The sequence below is a fragment of the Melanerpes formicivorus genome, unplaced genomic scaffold (assembly GCF_026170545.1).
Source record: "Melanerpes formicivorus ecotype bairdi unplaced genomic scaffold, bMelFor1.0.p_v2 SCAF_35, whole genome shotgun sequence".
Classification (NCBI taxonomy): domain Eukaryota; kingdom Metazoa; phylum Chordata; class Aves; order Piciformes; family Picidae; genus Melanerpes; species Melanerpes formicivorus.
The window spans coordinates 7,851,341-7,865,622 of record NW_027142387.1 but is presented as its reverse complement, the minus strand read 5'-3'; the positions used below and the strand labels follow the sequence as shown (position 1 = coordinate 7,865,622).

The following is a 14,282-nucleotide window of genomic DNA, read 5'->3' as shown; positions in this document are numbered from 1 at the left end:
ATTTAAGCTACTGTAAATGAAGTACACACACAGAACAAGTCATTTCTGGCTGGAGGGCCGAGCCCAGAGAGTGGTGGTGAATGGTGCCACATCCAGCTGGCAGCCAGTCACCAGTGGCGTCCCCCAGGGATCAGTGCTGGGCCCTGTCCTCTTCAACATCTTCATTGATGATCTGGATGAGGGGATTGAGTCAGTCATCGGCAAATTTGTAGATGACACCAAGTTAGGAGCAGATGTTGATCTGTTAGAGGGCGGAAGGACTCTGCACAGGGACCTCGACCGACTGGACAGATGGGCAGAGTCCAACAGGATGGCATTTAACAAGTCCAAGTGCTGACTGCTGCACTTTGGCTACGGCAACCCCATGCAGAGCTACAGGCTGGGTTCAGAGTGGCTGGAGAGCTGCTAAACAGAAAGGGACCTGGGGGTGCTGATTGATAGCGGCCTAAACATGAGCCAGCAGTGTGCCCAGGTGGCCAAGAGGGCCAATGGCATCCTGGCCTGCATTAGGAATAGTGTGGCCAGCAGAAGCAGGGAAGTTATTGTACACCTGTACTCTGCATTGGTTAGGCCACACCTTGAGTACTGTGTCCAGTCCTGGGGCCCTCAGTTTAAGAAGGACATCAAGACACTTGAACGTGTCCAGAGAAGGGCAACAAGGCTGGGGAGAGGCCTTGAGCACAAGCCCTATGAGGAGAAGCTGAGGGAGCTGGGATTGTTTAGCCTGGAGAAGAGGAGGCTCAGGGGTGACATCAGTTCTCTCTACAACTACCTGAAGGGTGGTTGTAGCCAGGAGGGAGTTGGTTTCTTCTCTCAAGCAACCAGCACCAGAACAAGAGGACACAGTCTCAAGCTGCACCAGGGGAAGTTTAGGCTCGAGGTGAGGAGAAAGTTCTTCACCAAGAGAGTTGTTCACCATTGGAATGGGCTGCCCAGGGAGGTGGTGGAGTCACCGTCCCTAGAGGGGTTCAAGAGGGGATTGGATGTAGCACTTGGTGCCATGGTCTAGTCATGAAGTCTGTGGTGACAGGGGACTTGATCTTTGCGGTCTCTTCCAACCTTGGTGATACTGTGATACTGTGATTTCAGCATGAACCAGAATATCAGTCACAACAACCCCCTGTGGCACCACAGGCTTGGGGCAGAGTGCCTGGAAAGCTTTGGCAGGGGGTTGGACTTGATGATGGTTCCTTCAAACCCCTGATAGTCTGTAATTCTGTGATTCCCTGCTGGGCTATCACAGGGTAGCTGTGCTAAACAGTGAAAACTACCTGGGTGGCTGCTGTGTTTTGCTACTTGGGTAGTTAACTACCCCAATGCAAATCAAAACCAGCAAGCACATTATGACAATATTACAGCTGAACCAGGTGGACACCAGAGTCAGGTTTTTGAATGCAAAAACTTCTCAAAAGCATGTTAACAAATCTCAGTATGCATTTTGATAATTCAGAGAAACACAGAATTGGTTTGGTTGAAAAAGACCTTTAAGATCATAGTGTCCAACCATCAGTCTAAGCTCACCATGGCCATAAATGCCTGAAGAAGAACTGAACCTGTGAAAACTCTACTTTCTATTAGAAAACTCGGTACCCTGCTTGCTTCTAGCAGAGGAACAAGCCTTCTCAGTTTAAATATTTGCTGCCATCATGTGTACACTTCAAAAGCTGCAATCTTAGGAAGGATGCTTTTCATTTACCAAGTCAAGAATCAGCTACCAGGCTACAAGTGAGGGCACTACAGATTTTGGTTAGGAGGAAAAGAGAGGAGAGAGGTGAGAGGGAGAGAAGGCGAGGAGGCAAGAAGGAGAGAAGGAGGAGAGGAGAAGGAGAATCATACAATCATAGGATTATTTTGGTTGCAAAAGACCCCTAAGCCCAGCACGCCCACTAAACCGTGTGTGCCTTGCCCACACATTTCTTGAATCCCTCTAGGGATGGTGACTCCTCCACCTGCCTGGGCAGCCTCTTCCAATGCCTAACCACTCTGTCAGGAAAGAAATTTTTCCTCATATCCAACCTAAACCTCCCCTGGAACAATTTCAGGCTATTTCCTCTCATTCTGTCACCTGATACTGGGGAGAGGAGATGAACACCCACCTCACTGCAACCTCCTTTCAAGGAGTTGTAGAGAGCAATGAGGTTTCCCCTCAGCCTCCTCCTCTCCAGACTAAACAATCCCAGTTCCCTCGGCTGCTCCTCACCAGACCTGTTCTCCAGACCCTTCACCAATTTCACTGCCCTTCTCTGGACCCACTTCAGCACCTCAATGTTTTTCTTGTAGTGAGGGGCCCAAAACTGAACCCAGTACTCAAGGTGTGGCCTCACTAGTGCTCACTCACTTCTTGGCCACCTGGGCACACCCTGGCTCATACTCAGCCAGCTGTCAACCAACAACCCTAAGCCTTTCTCTAGCAGGCAGCTTTCCATCCAGTCTGTCCCAAGCCTGAAGCATTCATGGGGTCATTGTGATCCAGCTGCAGGACCCAACACTTGGCCTTATGAACCTCATACAATTAACCTAAGCCCATTTATCGAGCCTGTCCAGGTCCCTCTGTAGAGCCTTCCTACCTTCAAGCAGATCAGCACTCCTGCACAACTTGGTGCCAACTGCAAACTTAATGAGGATGCCCTCAACTCCCTCATCCAGATCACTGGCAAAGATATTAAAGAGAACTGGCACCAAAACTGAGCCCTGAGGAGCACCACTTGTAACTGGCTGCCAGCTGGCTTTAACTCCATTCACCATCAGTGTGTCCTAATGACAGCTCTATACTCAGATGTGACACACACACAGGGGGTTTTAACTGTCATCCAATTTATATTATGCTACTTGAGTGGACACCTCCCATCATGCTGAGAGAGGAAAAAAAAACCACCTAAACAGAATTCTGGCACAATTATTCAGATTCCATTTTAACATGCAGAAAATATCCATTTTAAGTCACAGGAAAAAAAAAGATCAATTTTGTCTCTACACAGGGTAGAAAAGCACATCTATTAGAGAATGTGCAATTACAGCACTCAGAATATTATTGCAGTAATTACAAAATATGGTACTTGACAGCACTTGTGGAAAGTTGGCAGTGTTTGTAGTGTTGATAGTGGAAATGCGGTGACAACACAGTAAAAAAAACTTCCCATGCTTACAAAACACCACCAGCTGACAATATTCACACAAGTACCAAACAAATGCTAGAGAGAAGGTGTTGAGAAAACACAGACAAGCAGAAGTCCTCAGGAATCTGCAGTTCCAGGTTGTGTTCAGTTTGCTGGCTTGACCCGCTGTGCTGCCTTAAAATACAACAGGGGTCAGAGGATTTGTGGATTGGTTCAGAGAATGGGTTGGGTTGGAAGGGCATGTAAAGATCTAGTTCCAGTCACCCTGCCATGGACAGGGGCACCTCCTACTAGAGCAGCTTGCTCAAGGCCCTGTCCAGCCTGGCTTTCCACACTTCCAGGGAGAGGGCATCCACAACTTCTCCAGGCAATGAGTTCCGGTGCCCCACCGCCCTCATGGGGAAAAATTTCTTCCTAATGTCTAATGTAGACCTACCCCTTTTTCAGTTTGAAGCCATTGCCCCTCATCCTAGACCTACCCCTTTTTCAGTTTGAAGCCATTGCCCCTCATCCTATCACTACAAGCCCTTGTAAAAAGCCCCTCCCCAACTCTCTTGTAGCCCACTTCATGTACTGGAAGGTTTCCCTGGAGCCTTCTCTTCTCCAGGCTGAACAGCCCCAACTCTCTCAGCCTGTCTTCACAGCAGAGATGCTCCAGCCCTCTGATCATCTTTGTGGCCTCCTTGTGTTGAGGGCTCCAAAGCTGGACACAGTATTCCAGGTGGGGTCTCACGAGAGTGGAGCAGAGTTGAGGAATCACCTCCTGCAACCTGCTGGCCACAGTTCTTTTCCTGTGGGCCAGGATTTGGTTAATTTTCTAATTAGGTGTCTGTTATCTTCCTCTAAAAACCTAACCTGGTATAGTTCTACAAAATCTGCAAAATACTTCATGTTCTCCAAAATCTCCTGTAAATTACTTCAAAAACTAAAAATTCACAGTGCTTGAACATCAAGATGAGGACAAAGCAACCAGAATCCCCACCTTCCCCTCTTTCCTTTTTAAGTGGAAACAAGCAATCTAACATGCCTCAAACCTGCACACATAAAATATTTAAGACACCAGTTTCCCTTCTGTACCCTGTCCTGAGTATACTTGGAAATGGCTGTCAAGGAACAGTGAAAAAGGAGAATCAGGCTAACTTGCAGCAAAGACAAAACTCAGGGATCTAGTGGCTCAGTTGGTAGTGCATAAGACCCTTAATGGGAAGGTTGTGAGTTCAAGCCTGCAGTGGGCAGTAGTGTCCTCCCTACTCTAGTCATGAGCTCTGTGGTGACAGGTTGGACTCGATGATCTTTGAGGTCTCTTCCAACCCTAGTGATACTGAAAGTGAATACTGAATGCACACTGCCAAAATAAAGGGTTCCTGATCACTACAGTTCTGACTTCAGAAAACTTGGAAGCCCTAAGAGTGATCTGCTATTATGTATAGAATTTGTACTTGATAAAGGCTTTCCAACACACACACAAGCACTACAGGGTATGTGATCCAGCACGGTTATGCATATGCTGTGCCTCATAAGGCTTGGACAGAATTCAATACTACCACTAGATGGAAACCTGAATTACCTTTTAAACTGACAATCCTGTACAAAAACTCCGCTGCTGCTTCTATTTCTGCTGTCTCTGAGCATTCCTACTTTCCTACTTAGAGATCTAATCACACACTGGCTATCACAAGCCCTGGGCAGCCTGTTCCAATGCCTGACCACTTTTTCAGTGAAGAAGTTTTCCTAACATCCAACCTAAACCGCCCCGGGAATAATTTCAGGTCATTTCCTTTTATCCTATCACCTGATACCAGGGAGAAGACACTGGCCCCTACCTCACTCCAACCTCCTTTCAGGGATTTCTAGAGAGCAATGAGGTCTTCCCTCAGCCTCCTTTATGCCAGACCAAACAATCCCAGTTCCTTCAGCAGCTCCTTGATGTATTAAGTAGATGTATTAAGGGGTTGGTCTCTTCTCCCAGGCAACCAGCACCAGAACAAGGGGACACAATCTCAAGCTGCCCCAGGGGAGGTTTAGACTCGAGGTGAGGAGAAAGTTCTTCACCAAGCGAGTCGTTCGTCATTGGAATGTGCTGCCCAGGGAGGTGGTGGAGTCACCGTCCCTGGAGGCATTCAAGAGGGGATTGGATGTGGCACTTGGTGCCATGGTCTAGTCATGGGGTCTGTGTTGATAGGTTGGACTTGATGATCCTCGAGGTCTCTTCCAACCTTAGTTATACTGTGATACTGTGATACTCTGATAAAATGCCCCTTCTAGTGTAGGGTGTGCACCATGCACAAGCACATTCTTACCCTAAGTCTCTCCACTCAAGAGAGATTCCCATGGAAGAGGAGCACACACCAGCTTCTGCTTCTAAAACCTAAATTTGAAGGAGGACCTGGAAGGGGCCTATAAGCAGGCTAGAAAGGGACTCTGCATAGGCCTGGAGTAATAGGACATGGGGCAATGGTTTGAAATTAGAGAAGACAGGATCTAGGTTGAAAATTAGGAACAAGTTCTTTACCATGGGGATGGTGGAACACTGCAACAGGTCACCCAGAGAGATAGTTGATGCCCCATTCTTGGAAATAGAATAGCAGAATAGAATAGAATAGAATAGAATAGAATAGAATAGAATAGAATAGAATAGAATAGAATAGAATAGAATAGAATAGAATAGAATAGAATAGAATAGAATAGAATAGAATAGACCAGGTTGGAAGAGACCTACAAGATCATCAAGTCCAACCTATCATCCAACACCACCTAATCAACTAAACCATGCAACCAAGCACCCTGTGAAGTCTCCTCCTGAACACCTCCAGTGATGGCGACTCCACCACCTCCTCGGGCAGCCCATTCCAATGGGCAATCACTTTCTCTGTGTAGAACTTCCTAACTTCCAGCCTAAACCTCCCCTGGTGCAGCCTGAGACTGTGTCCTCTTGGTGAGGTTCAACAAGGCTCTGGGCAACCTGATCTAATGGAGGGTATCCCTTCTCACTGCTGCATGGTTGGCCCAGATGACCTTTGGAGGGACCTTCCAACCCAAACCATTCTATGATTTCTATGATGGAATTAATGCTATAACATGAAAAGGATGTTGTCACTGTGAAACTCTGCTACAAGGATCCATGTGGTCAACCTTTATTTTTTTTGGTCAAAGGGATGATTGCACATGAATGCTGGTTCAGGAAACTCCATCAATCATGGCAAACTAAGGCAAAATTACCATCTTACACAGGTAGACTTCAAATCTTAGAGGAAAGGAGGCCACCAGGAAGGCCAGGTCAGAGCAGCAGGCTGATTTCCTGTGGCTGGTCATACCCAAATCCCACATGTTCTTCTCTTCAGTTGATCAGCCACAAATCCAAAACTCTCAGAAAAGTGAGACATTCTGTTCTACCTTTCGAGAAAGAGCAAAGAAAAGAGAGGAAATTGTCTCCAATTTGGTTCTTAGAAATTAATACCCAGTGAACACCCTAAGTGGGAGCTAATAATGTTAAGTCTCAGTAGGAATTTACTTTTAACAAGAAGTTTTTCATCCAGATAGCCATAAAATCACTGAAAGCAAATTCCACCATATCCGGTAACGTTAAAATGAAATACTGCTCTTAAATCCTATTTCACCACTTTCATTAAAGTCATTCAGTGGCAAAAGCCTTCAAGTCATATTTCACTCCCTCAAAAATGTATTTCTTTGTCAGACAAAGAAAAGATCACTAATACAATGTCCTCCTCTGAAACTGAGAGCAGGGTACAAGAGGTTAGCAGCAGGTTTAGGCTTATGCAACCCATATATTTGCTGGGAGACAGTACAAAGGGCAACCCATACCTCCCATTTCCATCCCAGTCTGACGGGGGCACAGCTTCCTCGTCCAGTAACCCACCTTTCCTTGGCTGTTTGCACTTCAAATTCTCCTTTTTAGATCTCCATGTGTTTTTGAGTGTGAGAAGCTTAAAAATAAAAAGGGAAGAAGAGGGAAGAAGGTGGAAGAAGAGGGACGAAGAGGGACGAGGCAAGAAGAGGCAAGAGGAAGGTCAAAGGCCAAAGCCCAAAGAACTAAGAAGTAAAAACTTCTGGAAGTATATCCACTCCTGAGCAGAATAAGATGTATCAGGACAACCATGTCCTGGGAAACAGCATGAGATCATCTCACAATCAGCAAACTGAACATCACAAGTGACACAGGCAACTGAAGACAAATTTGATGAATGACAATTGTTTGTATCATATCAAATCCCACACCAATTCAAAAGATGAGCCATTCTTGAGAGCCTTCTGTGACCAGGTTCCCCCAACAGTGTTACAGTTTCACCTTAATTTTACCTACTTTTTTTAGCCAGGAATGAAAAACAAACAAACAAACAAATAAATCACTTCTCTGAGCATACAAAAGGAGATGCCAGCTCCCTAATCAGTCTCAGCTCATTTGGAAGCTTGTAAAAAGGGTTTCAGGGTCAAAAGTGGCCAAAGCATTTCAAAGGCAGTCTATTCAATCTGTTAGATGTGAGTAAATGTCACTCAATTCTGCAGAAGGATTCTGTTCACCTCATCTAAAGGGTCATGATTTTTTAACAAAATTAAACAAAGAATTAAATGATGTAAAAGAAGTGGTTACTTAGTTGAATGTTCTACATTATCTCATCTGTAACCTGGAACCAAGTAATTAATATCACCTACTCTTAACTGAACATTCTCATCGGCTACAACAAGATCTAGAACCACAGAATCATTTTGTCTGGAAAAGACTTTTAAGACCACTGAGTCAAATGATTCTCTAACTCAAGCAAGTCTGGGGCTAAACCATGACCCTCAGCACCACATCTCTGTGTCTTTGAATCACTTCCAGAGATGGGGATTCAACCACTGCCTTTGAGAGTCTGCTCCAGGATTTGAGAACCCTGTCAATCAAAGAAGTTTCTTCTAATACCAAACCTAATCCTTCCTTGGTGCAACTTGAGGCCACTCTCTCTTGTCCTGTCACCTGTTACTATGGAGAAGAGACCAACTGCAACCTGGCTCCAACCTCCTTTCAGGGAATTGTGGAGAGCCAGGAGGTCTCCCCTCAGCCTCCTTTTCTCCAGATTAAACAACCCTCAGTTCTCCCTCCTAAGACCTGCTCTCCAGACCCTTCACCAGCTTTAGGTGTTGAACTAATTCACTTACCGTATCTGTCAATGTTAACTCAAGAATATTCCAAGGTAATAATCACTATCAATCTAATTATATCAGCCATCTCCTGTAAATGAGTACCAATTATTTTAATTAATATATTAAATATTAAGAAAATAGAAAAGAACATATATTAATAATGTATATACTTCACTTGTATCCACCTGAACAACCATAACTCCTGAACAACCAAGCTTGCTTTCTTTGTATCTCTCTTTGATGCTTTCCAGCAGGTTTTGGGGCACAAACCATCGCTCCAACACCAAAGATAGGAAAAACACAACGTATACTTAAATAAGAAGAGAACAATGCAGTAGAACAATGTACTTGCAGAGTACTTCTATCAGTCTTACACACAGTATCACAGCATCACAGTATCGCCAAGGTTGGAAGAGACCTCAAAGATCATCAAGTCCAACCTGTCACCACAGACCCATGACTAGACCATGGCACTAAGTGCCACATCCAATCTCCTCTTGAACACCTCAAGGGACGATGACTCCACCACCTCCCTGGGCAGCACATTCCAATGACAAATGACTCTCTCGGTGAAGAACTTTCTCCTCACCTCAAGCCTAAACTTCCCCTGGTGCAGCTTGAGACTGTGTCCCCTTGTTCTGGTGCTGGTTGCCTGCACACTTGAGAACTCTTCCAGGGACACATTCTCCTGATTTTCTAAATGAAAACAGGCCAGCTTAGCTTTCCCATAAAAAGATGTTGAGGAATGGCTTGAATTGCAGGAACATGGTTCTATGGAACAGCTGTTTGATCAGAGTGTATAGGCCAGACTCCATCTTGCTGTTTACTACTCACAGCTTAGCTGGTATGCTGATGCAGCAAGGTCACCACAGCCCTGTGACTGTGCTTGCAGTTTCTCATAAGATAGCACCATGTGAAATAGTTACTTACAAGATAGTAGTATGTGATACAAAGTATATGTTAAACAAAGAACTACTGAGAAAGGAGGTTGTGAAGTTGCACGTAGGCCTAACTGCAAGTAGGCTGGATATTATAATGTAACCCTGGCCTAATAGCCAATAGAATAATGACACTTGTGCATATTTAGCTGAGATGCTTTATAAGCCGTGCTTTCGAACAATAAAGTTGATGCTTGCTTATCAATTACATTGATTGCTGCGAGTCTTTCCCTCACCATTTCTCGCCGTCGGATCGCATCCCAACAAAAAGACATTAATGATCTTTGTAATTGGGTTCCAACACTAAACCCCTCAATTCCTGGGCATGGCAAACAAAGGGATCCCTAAATCTTTCCATTCCTGTGTATGGCAAACAAGGAGATCCCTTCTCATCTCCCTTACATGAAAACAATGTGAATCATTCACATACTAAACAGCATCATCTGGGAGCCTTTTAACCTCTCTTTTTACCTCCATTTCTTTTTGAAGTTAATCTTAGAAATCTCCCTTTAATCTTCTACCTGTGCTTTTGTGAACTGCAAATGTCTGTACCCCTGTTTGAAAATTAGGCTGAATATTCTGGGATCTTCCCAAAAGCCACAGAAGACAATCTAACATTAAAGAACTGCATCAATATTAGAAGTTATGGATACCTAAATGCCCTGTAAAATTAGGATTCCTTCAACAGTTCTTTTTAAAGCATTTAACAGCAAAACCCTACAGGTTTTTCACAATGTTTCACAAGAAATAAAGTGAATTTGCTCAGGTTGTTTCCTTTGCTACATAATCACCATGATTTAAAGTGGGGGGGGGGGGGAGAAAATGGTTTGGTGCAACCATAATGTGACTAAAATGTTATGCCAGCCAACCAACCAGTTAGAAAATACAGATCATATTGGAGGATGTGAAAGCACACCACAAACACAGACTATGAGCTACTGTGTTCAAGCACATACAGAAGGTCTGACTATCCAAAAAACCAAAGAACACTTGAAGAGTTTTAACAATAGTCAACCAGTTTCATGTCAAAATAAGTCACCCTTGGTCATTTTCATTAAAAAAACCAAGGGGGGGAGAGGGGCAGGGAGGGTTATTAAGATTACACTTCAAATTGAAATCCGTATTCAAAGTCAAGAAACATCATAGAATCCTAGAATCGCAGAATCAGTAAGGTTGGAAGAGACCTCAAAGATCATCGAGTCCAACCTGTCACCACAGACCTCATGACTAATAAACCATGGCACCAAGTGCCATGTCCAATCCCCTCTTGAACACCTCCAGGAATGGTGACTCCACAACCTGCCTGGGCAGCACATTCCAACAGCTAACAACTCTCTCTCTGATGAACTTTCTCCTCACCTCAAGCATAAACTTCCCCTGGTGCAGCTTGAGACTGTGTCCTCTTGTTCTGGTGCTGGTTGCCTGGGAGAAGAGACCAACCCCCTCCTGGCTACAACCATTTTTCAGGTAGTTGTAGACAGCAATAAGGTCTTCCCTGACCCTCCTTTCCTCCAGGCTAAGCAACCCCAACTCCCTCAGCCTCTCCTTATAGGGCTTGTGTTCCAAACCCCTCACCAGCTTTGTTGCCCTCCTCTGGACACGCTCCAGCAAGTCAACACCTCTCCTAAACTGAGGGGCCCAGAACTGGACACAGGACTCAAGGTGTGGCCTAACCAGTGCTGAGTACAGGGGCACTATGACTTCCCTGCTCCTGCTGGCCACACTATTCGTGATGCAGGCCAGGATGCCATTGGCCTTCTTGGCCACCTGGACACACTGCTGGCTCATGTTCAGCCTGCTATCAACCAGTACCCCCAGATCCCTTTCTGCCTGGCCACTCTCCAGCCACTCTGACCCCAGCCTGTAGCACTGCATGGGGTTGTTGTGGCCAGTGTGTAGAACCCAGCACTTGGATGTGTTAAATCTCATGCCGTTGGACTCTGCCCATCTGTCCAGCCTGGCAAGGTCCCTCTGCAGAGCTCCCCTACCTTCCAACAGATCAAATCTGCTCCCAGCTTGGTGTCATCTGCAAATTTACTGATGATGGACTCAATCCCCTCATCCAGAACAACAATAAAGGTACTTAACAGGATGAGGACCAACACTGATCCCTGGGGGACACCACTAGTGACTGCTGCCAGCTGGATGTGGAACCATTCACCACCACGCTCTGGGCTTGGCCCTCCAGCCAGTTCCTAACCCAGCACAGAGTGCTGCTGTCCAAGCCATGGGCTGACAGCTTGGCCAGGAGTTTGCTGTGGGGGACGGTGTCAAAGGCCTTGCTGAAGTCCAGGCAGACTACAATCACAGCCTTCCCCACATCCACCAGGCAGGTTACCTGATCATAGAAGTAGATCAGGCTGGTGAGGCAACCTAAATCCATGCCTTCCTAAATCCATGCTGGCTGGACCTGATCCCTTGGCCATGCTTCAGATGTGCTGTGATTGCCCCCAAGACGATCTGCTCCATTATTTTCCCTGGCACTGAGGTCAGGCTGACAGGCCTGCAGTTTCCAGGTTCCTCCATCAGGCCCTTCTTGTGGATGGGTGTCACACTGGCCAGTTTCCAGTCATCTGGGACCTCTCCGGTGAGCCAGGACTGGTGAATGCAATCATCTTTGCATCAATGTAATCATCACTGACACAATCATCAGATCCATAATCTTTACCTGCTGGTGAATATATATTAAGATATACCATTTTAATATAAAATTATTAATACTATTTTGCTGTAGCATGAGACATAGAATCATGCATAGAATGGTTTTGGTTGGAAAAGACCTTTCAGATCTTAAAGGCCAACCAATCAAGGTCCAACTCTAGGGCTAAACCATGTCGTAGCATCCTCCAGCCTATTTCTGGTGAAAACAGCATCCTGCTGCCCAGAAAGGGTGCAGAGAGGACTGCAGCATGAAGCATCATTCTAGATCTTAGGAAGAAGTTCTTCAATACAAGGGTGGCAAGACTCTGGAGGTGTTTAAGGGGAGATTGGACGTGGCACTTGGTGCCATGGTCTAGTCATGGGGTCTGTGTTGATAGGTTGGACTCGATGATCCTCAAGGTCCTTTCCAACCTAAGTGATACTGTGATACTGTGATACTGTGAATAGGCTGCCCAGAATGGTTGTGGATGACTCCTGCCTGGGGGTAATCAAGGCCAGGTTGGATGAGGCTTTGAGCCACCAAGTCCAGTTGAGAGGCATCCCTGTCCATGGTAGGGAGATTAGAATAGATGATCTCTAAGGTCCTTTCCAAACTAATCCAAGTCATCTATGGGTCACCTTCCTCAGTTATCTAGCTCAAGTTTTCAAGAGGCTGGGTAAGATGCAGAGTTAATCCCACTGGTGAAAACCACGGAAATCTGATTTAAATTCCACCCTTGAAACAGATTATTATTTGGGGGAGAAAAAAAAAAAAAACCTCCCATCACAAACCAAGAATTAGAGATGAGAAGAGCCACCATTAACTACGTGCTAAGATCTCCCAGTATCTTGTTAGAAGACAGACATATTTGCCAAGTTCTTCAAACACACACACTCAAAACAGTTATTAAATTAGTTTCCTTTCCTTGAACATATCATAGCTAATAGCACTAAATGTCAGGTTTCAAAATTGAACTTCTGCTCCTTGTAGTCTGTTTTCCCCCCCAGTTTTCCCTATAACCTACTTTTAAAACACTTCAAACCTGAGAAACATTTTCACCATTTGCTTACTTTGCAGAAATGGCTACAAATATTTCCACATAAACGTTTTCTTCCTTTCCTAAAACTATTTTAAGGAAGATTTCAGCACTGCAAATAGTAACCTGTAACTTATCTTTTTTTAGCTGATGTTAAAATTGGAAGCAGTGAGGCAGAAACATTTTGGCATTTGAGAATTACAACAGCATCAAGTGCTTAAGAGAGAGAAATTTCCCTGATTTCAGGGTATTTCAGCTGGCAAGAGGCAATTAAAATACACTTATTCCTTTCCTCTCAAGGGAATACCAGGTAGTGTTCTCCCTGGTGGGTCCTGATGCCACAGGACAAGGGTAGCAGAGCTACTTTATCCCAAAGATTTCAGCTACAGTGGGTAGAAGGGATAGGTCAGATCTGTGCTGATAAACCTGGACGCTTTCTACACTAAGCATCTTTGAAGACAGAGCAGAACACAAGGATCCTCCACAGAAAAGACTTAAAAATACTGTTAAAGCAGGAATTGAACGAGCATGGGAAGCCTGACCATAGATCTGTCTCCTGCAGTTCCTTGTCCTTCAGCTGGGGAAGCCAGAACCGGACACAGTATTGCAGATGAGGCATCAGCAGGGCAGAGTACAGGGGGAAGCGAACCTTCCTCGACCTGCTGAAGACACTTAGAACCAGCAACTGAATCTCAGTGACAGCAGGCAGGGAGAGAGCTGATGGGCATTTTCTGTGTCGCTTTCTACGGCACGGATCCTTACACAACGCAGAGTTCAGCGAGCTGCTGCCGCTACGGCTGCACAGCAGGGCTGGCACGGACAGCAAGCGAGGGTCCAGCGGCCGACTGAACGGCAGCCCGCGAGGGGCCGCTCTCCCTCGCCGGACCGGGCGCCCGGGCCTTGCCTCGGCCGAGCCCGCGGCTCGGGAGGCAGCCCCCACCCCCCGTCAGACCCCCGCGGGGCGGCGGGCACTTGCCTCCCATTCCCGCAGGAAGCGCTGGGCCTCGGCGGGCCCGGCCGCTTTGTGCTTCCTGAACTCCTCCTTCACGTAGCGGTCCCCCAGCGCCCGCAGGGCGGCCGGCAGCGCCCGGTGCAGCAGAAGGATCCGCCGGTACAGGCCCCGTGCACTGGCACCGGCACCAGCCGGCATGGCAGCGGCGGAGAAGCGGCACCCGGCGGAGCCCTGAGGCGGCTGCACCGGGGGCGGAGCGATGCGGCCGAGCTCCAGCTCCGGCTGCGGCCCAGGGGTGCGGGGCGCGGGGGGGAGCGCCGAGAGACCCTCCTGGCACAGGCGATTCAGTGACGGCTGAAACTAAGGCTTTGGCAGAAAGCCGTGCTGCTTTGTGCAGAAACTTCATCTGTACCGTGTTCGTTTACACAGTCTTTAAAACCCTAGAGCTATACAATAC

At 46.4% G+C, this 14,282-nt stretch overlaps 1 protein-coding gene across 1 annotated transcript in view; it reads right to left on the bottom strand.

Moving 5' to 3' along the window:
* Positions 1-14,072, bottom strand: part of SDHAF3 (succinate dehydrogenase complex assembly factor 3) — a 39,338-nt gene extending 25,266 nt beyond the window's left edge. Inside the window, exon 1 of the mRNA XM_068157074.1 lies at positions 13,850-14,072. Coding sequence (XP_068013175.1) covers positions 13,850-14,023 — 174 coding nt within the window. The 5' untranslated portion in view covers positions 14,024-14,072. The remainder of the gene's footprint in view (positions 1-13,849) is intronic.
* Between the last annotated feature and the right edge of the window lie 210 nt (positions 14,073-14,282).